Here is a 6,571-nt window from a genome sequence, read left to right as displayed (position 1 = left end):
ATGTTAGAAGTCAATCTTTGAATTGGCCCTGGCACCTGATAGGCAGGCAAGCTGGGTTCTAGTAAACCACTGAGATGGTCAACCAGAATGTTTGCCAAAGTCGGAAGTTGCTACGGTTTCCGACTCTGCCTTGAGGAATACCTAGAGATTTTGGGGATGCAGCCTGAGGAGGGTGAAGCCAGGGGAGGGGGACCGACAATACCATAGAGCCCACCCTCCAAAACAGCCATTTTCTCCAGGGGAACTGATCTCTTTCACTTGGAGATCCACTGCAATACCAGGAGATCTCCAGGCCAAACCTGGAGGCTGGCAACCCTTTAAGTTGCTGCCCCCCCCCCATAACCACTTCCTTTTGTATCATGGCAAAACAGAATAACTGGGGGGAAAGCAAGAAATCAACTCTTCACAATCTCACTAGCAAGTCCCGATAAAGCACGGCATTAATTTGTAATTTCATGTTACAGGAAACTAAACAGAAGAGATGGACACCTTTGTAGCCGGATTCCCCTTTTTGTCCTGGAATTCCTGGAGGGCCCGGATCTCCCTTCTCCCCAAAGAGTTCCACTTCGTCTCTACCAATAACCTGAACAAAAGGGGAAAGGGCAAGTCAGAAGGAAACTCAAATCCCTCCATTTGACAACAGCTGTGGGCTTCCTCCTATGCTGACTTTTCTTGCCTGGTTCCCTCAGGGTTCAACAGAGGGTGTGACAACTGCCGTTTGCCATGTGCCACGGGACTGCGTATCGCACACATGGCTTTGGTGATCTGAGGTTGACAAGGGATTGTTCTCAGCACATCTGGAAGTAGTCTCAGTTGTCTGCGTATATCTAAATGAGACTAAAGGAAAACATCCCTCGCTGAGGCAATGTGAGAGGGGACAAAGACTTATCTCTCCAAAGCAACTTTATGGGCCATTGAGAATTCTGCAGTTCAGCCAATGAGTCTGCATTTTTAACTTCCCTGGTCCAGAAGAATCCATAATGTCTAGGTTATCTGAGAAATCTTCAGACACAGTCTTTAAACCATTCGCTCGAGAATGCCTTCAAGTAAATGTACTGAGGACTGCCTGTTCTTAGTCTGGTGACTTTTATTAGTTGCTCGTGTGTGGGGAAAATCATATTCTTGCAGACATACACGGCCACAGATGCACCGTCCGTTAACCTCAAACTTGAAAAGTACACCTGCAAGCTCCTTGATAAAATGAAGCCATCATCATTTAATTATTATTACTTTCTGAGGTAAAACGCTGGCTGCGCTATGAATGAACAGATAAAGCATTTCAAGTGGTGTCAACTGTTGTTGTTGTTTTTTTTAAAAAAAATGATCCCTTCATGAATTTCAGAGGTAAATAGAGCCACAGAAAAGAACACTCAAATTCTGATCACATAAAAAAAAGAAAGAAATAATCTCAACTGGATAAAAACCGGTAGATAGGGCCTCTATAAAAGTGTAACCAAGGAAACAGCATACCATGGTTATACTTCAGACATATATACCTCCCAATTGCTGCTGTTGCTCACAGTGGGAGAAAAGTAAGAATAAAAATGCTGCTAGCCTCTGTGCTGGTATGTATGTCACTTCGGGGTATACTAGGAATTGATGGAAACTTTATGGTTTTACCATAGCATTTCTATGGTTTTGCCACGGAGTCTCTGGTGATTCCTAGAGCTACCCATTGTCACTTGTAAGTGTTGTCAATGATGTCACCGACGTCACATGCCCCGTGTCCCCCCCAATCCCCAATGGGTGTCCCGCAACCATACGTTTTACACTTACAACTCCTGGAGGGCCTGGAGGACCAACTATACCCTTATCTCCCTGAAAAAAGAAAAAATGTGCATTTGTAAATAGATTAAAGGAAACTTGTTCTACACAGTCCAAAGTAAAACAAAAGTCCAGTGGCACCTTAACGACTAACAACATTTATTTCAATATGAGCTTTTGTGAGTCACAGCACACTTCTGACATGTGAAGGAAAAATCATGCTGGGAATTCTTATGGGGAAGATTACATGAGGGGGAGTTGAGGCACGGAGGTTTGGTGTGAATTCTCTCATGAATCTTTCAAGTGTAAATACAAGATTAAATAAGGGAAGAGTTGAGGTAGAAAGGTTAGGAGTGAATCTCATTATAAGGCAACAGAATTAACAGCTACACATATTGGATGATGGCAGAGGTCATAAGTTTGAACAGATAAGCAACTAAATGAAGATTATCTGATACTGGTACAAGGTTATAGTCTGATAAAACATGTTATGAACAGCTAATTAGAATTTCTTTTTTAAAAGGTCCTATAGAGCCATTAGAGATTGTAGTGAGTATGACAAAGTTTGAGTCCAGTGGCACCTTTAATACCAACGAATTTTTATTCATGATATAAGCTTTCATGTGCAAGCACACTTCCTCAGATACAGGGTGAGTATGGAAACCCAAGTCTTTGTTTAAGCCATTATTCGCTATGGTCCAGAAACACAGGGGCAAGTCATGTACAGTCACATAGCATCATAGCATACCAGCCCTCCCTCCACTGATTATTTAGCCTCCTGGAAGCCTCCACAAGGTGCTCCTCGTTGGACTATGATCAGGGGTGTCAAATATAAAGCCCGGGGGCCGGAACCGGCCCATCCAGGACTGCGATCACACACACTAAATAATCCACTTTCAATGTACCTTTGAATTGGATTTTGCCAGTTCACGCAGTAAAATCCAGTTGGAAAGTGGATTGAAAGTGATCATAGCCCAGGGCACTTATGTGGCCTGTGAGCCACTGATGCAAGGAAGAGAGTGCTGGGAGGAGTGGGCGGAGCCACTCCATCATGGCTTCAGCACGGCAGAACAACCTCATCTGCAGCAGTCAAGCATCATGGGAGCATCCGCCCAGCACTGCACTGTTGCCTCTCCAGCCCACCTATGTGGGTTTCCCTCTGCGCCTCCCTCCCAGCCCAGGGGGCCTTGCAGTGAGGATACACCAATTCAGAGCTCACCAGCTGCTGTCCTTTATATACAGTTTATATCTCCGGCACCTGGCATTATGTTTTATCGCACACATGGCCCAGCCCGACAAAGTGACACTTATGTCAGATCCAGCCCTCGTAACAAATGAATTTGACACCTCTGCTCAAGATGGCATCCAATAACATTCCACCCACCCACTTTCCATGTTTAATAGCACAGTATAGGTCAGAAATAAGTGAAATTATGGCACTAATGTTGTTGTCCTCAAAGGTCATCAAGTACTGCCCCTTAAGCGCATGGAATAGAAGTCAGAGATTAAATTCTGTTAGGCTAGTTTTGCCAAACTTTAGTCGGCTGTACCCCAGCACATTCCAGGTCTCAACTGCGAGAGAAACAAAAAAAAAAAGAGAGATTTTTAAACCTGCAGTGTGTACAGTCAAACTTTAATGGTGCTATTGCTTCACTAGGCAAATTGAACAAAGGCTATCTAAAGGTATTTCTGCATCATTGAAGGTGTCCTGTTTAAATGCTTATGCTCTGTTTCAGGGTTGTTGTTGTTTTTAAGATTTCTGTGTTTTTTTCAGGTTTCTGCAATCCAAACTCTATTGCACTGTTTTATTAGATGTCCATGCTGTTGACTGTAGTTGACTTGTACTACGTAATCCGCCCTGCGTCTGAGCGAGAAAATAAACGTATGTCTTCGAAATGTATCCACTCACCTTAGGGCCATCTACACCAGGCAGTCCTGGAAATCCCGGCGTGCCACTCAGTCCCTACAGCAATAGCAGAAAAAATACCAACAAAAGAACGTTATCACTGACTTGTTCCCTAGAACAGAACTAAGATAAATGCTGCTTTTGTAGTAACAAATGTACTTGCACAGAGTATGAATACGTCTTGCACAGGGGATCGGACTGAGCCTGAACCCCAAACCCAAAGGGTGTGTTGGGGGGCATGCTTCGTGAACCAAAGCTGAACCAGAAAGAAAATCCTTCCTTGCCTTGAATGTGAATCAAAGCGCAGTTCCTAAATACAAAATTGGCAACTGGTTTGAAGTAAGCGGGCAATTAACCAGAAGTTATTCCCCCAGGGTGGGAAGGAGGAGAAGAGAGAGAAAAAGAAGAACAGAAGAGATAATCCTGGGATGAGAAGTCATAAGAACATAAGAGAAGCCAATTTTGGATCAGGCCAATGGCCCATCTAGTCCAATACCCTGTGACACACAGTGGCCAAAAATACCAGGTGCCATCAGGAGGCTCCCCAGGACACTATAAGCCCTCCCACTGTTGACCCCCCCAAGCACCAAGAATACAGAGCATCACTTGCCCCAGACTGAGAGTTCCTATCTATACCTTGCGGCTAATAGCCATTGATGGACCTCTGCTCCATATGTTTATCTAGTTCGCTCTTGAAGCCGTCCATGCTTGTAGCCGCTGCCACCTCCTGTGGCAGTGAATTCCACATGTTTGGCAGTGAATTCCAAGTCCTCCCATCCTTGACCTAAATATTGGTTTGGATCCCATGGGGGATTTCTGCAGTGGGGCAAATTTTGGCCAATTCTCCCCCACCACACTGAACTGCAGCAATATTTTATAGGCTATTTTGGGGGGTTGAGCTGCAGTGAAGAGAGAGGGAGGGAAGAGCGACTCTGTGGATGGAAAGCCTTTCCAGTCACAGAAATCTCCAGTGGATCCAAGCCATTTCTCTTAGATAAAAGGGGGTGGGGAGAAAGAACCTAACTAAAGTCTGGGCTGATTTGGAATTTCTCAGTACTCATTTCCCAAGTGATGAACTGAGGGCAAAACAGCTCGTGATGTGGCAGATCTATAACTTTTTCTTTAAGTGATAAAAGGAGCCAAAAGGGATGATATTTGTGTGTGTTTGTGGGGAGTAAGATTAACTCTTCCTATCTTCTGTGCTATGATTTTTGAAACAGGAACTAGGGAAGGTTTAAACCCCCTCAGAGTATGCAACTCCCAAGGAGCAAGAGACCTGTGTCCAAGGCATTATCCACATACGTACATACTGCCTTGTATCCTATCCCTCCACTTCCTCAAGTCTGAAGGATTTATCCAACTCTAAACAACTGCTTCCAACAGAAGAGGCTCAGAAAGTGATGCTTCAAAGTTGGTTGAGTACAGGTGGAGGATACAACTGGTGCCTACCTGGCCATAGACTCCTACCTGAATCATCTCACCTTAATAACCGTGAAATAAAACTAAAAGAATTCCTTTGCAGATCAGGCCAAGCCTAGCAAGTCCAGCATCCTTTCCCTCCTTGCAAGGAGGCCATGAAAAAGTTAACTATCTCCTGTTATATTATCCTAACTGAAAAAGGATTAGATGTATTCCTGGAGATTTTTCAAATATGGTTAGTAATGGCAGTCATCTAAAACGAGCTATCATATTCAAAGGCAGCGTACCTCTGGGTACTGGCCAAAATATATACTACTTCATGGAGGGTAAGTCAATCTAATATTTTGTCCAGTTTGCTTTAAAAGCCATCAATCAATGACCATCTTCCTTAAGTTTAATTTGGTACTGTACAAATTTAACCTTTTGTCAGGCTTCAACCAACTAAAGGGGACCTCCACATTCAGAGGCAATAAAGCTATGAATACCGGAGCCAGGAGGCAACATCTGGGGAAGTTGTTAGCCTCTGTGCCCTGTTGTTGGCCCTCCAGAAGAACTGGTTGCTCAGTGTGTGATGCTGGACTAGACGGACCGCTGCTCTGATCCGGCAGGGCTCTTCTTCTGTTCTTAATTTCCATCCAACTTGACTGGGTTTCCCTGGTTCTAGCACTGCTAGGGGAAGGAAGATGTTCTCTCCAGTCATATGGAATTCTAGAAACCCCTGTCATGCTCCTAATTGGTGGGGCCCCCTCCTCCAAATTAAAAAACCATTAACTGTTTACCTTTTCGTCATACTAAGATTTACCAAGCCATTGATAGTTCCAGTGGCCTTTTGACAGCTTTCCTTATCTTTATTTGATGTGGTGATCACAACTGTGCATCGTGGTTTCTGTCCTGCCCCTCCACTCGGACAAACTGGAAGCCTTGGAGACTTCTTCCACCAGAAGAGGTTCAAATGTCCTCTTCCGTAAGAGGAGGGGGTCCTGGGCCGGAGGAAGGCTTCCTACTGAGCCAGATGGAGGGGCAGGAGACAGGCCAACCCATCAATCAATGATTTATTAGAGTCCTGGGCCAGCAGAATAAAACATACATTAGCAGAGTAGTCAGATAGCAGGCCTGTATTCTGTATGTAGCCACGCTGCATTGCCGTTGGACTTGCTGTACTTTTCTGAGAGGCCAGAAAGAAAATCCCTGAAAGGCCTGAAATGCATCTTCCTTCCGTTTCTAGTTTAGAAAGAAATTCATTCTGTCCTCTCAGGACTGGAGGATACAAAGGAGTAAATTCAAGTAATAACTAGAATCATAGAATCAGAGAGTTGGAAGGGGTCCTACGCAGGGCTCTTTGTTTGCAGGTACTCATTTGCATATTAAGCGACACACCCCTAATGTAGCCAATCCTCCAAGAGCTTACAGTAGCTCCTGTAAGAAGAGCTCTGTAAGCTCTTGGAGGATTGGCTACATTAGGGGTGTGTGGCCTAATATGCA

The 6,571-nt window shown here is 44.5% G+C and overlaps 1 protein-coding gene across 1 annotated transcript in view; it reads right to left on the bottom strand.

Annotated features, from left to right (window-relative positions):
* The window catches only part of LOC107120742 (collagen alpha-1(IV) chain-like), a gene marked incomplete at its 5' end in the record, with an annotated part of 105,721 nt that overhangs the window by 74,721 nt on the left and 24,429 nt on the right, over positions 1-6,571 (bottom strand). Inside the window, 3 exon segments of the mRNA XM_015423513.1 lie at positions 490-583; positions 1,777-1,818; positions 3,674-3,727. Of these exon segments, the coding sequence (XP_015278999.1) occupies positions 490-583; positions 1,777-1,818; positions 3,674-3,727 (190 nt within the window).

The sequence above is a fragment of the Gekko japonicus genome, unplaced genomic scaffold, assembly GCF_001447785.1.
Source record: "Gekko japonicus isolate JY-2015 unplaced genomic scaffold, Gekko_japonicus_V1.1 scaffold2882, whole genome shotgun sequence".
NCBI classification, from domain to species: Eukaryota; Metazoa; Chordata; class Lepidosauria; order Squamata; family Gekkonidae; genus Gekko; species Gekko japonicus.
The sequence above is the reverse complement of the archived record's forward strand: the minus strand, read 5'-3'. Positions and strand labels throughout refer to the sequence as shown.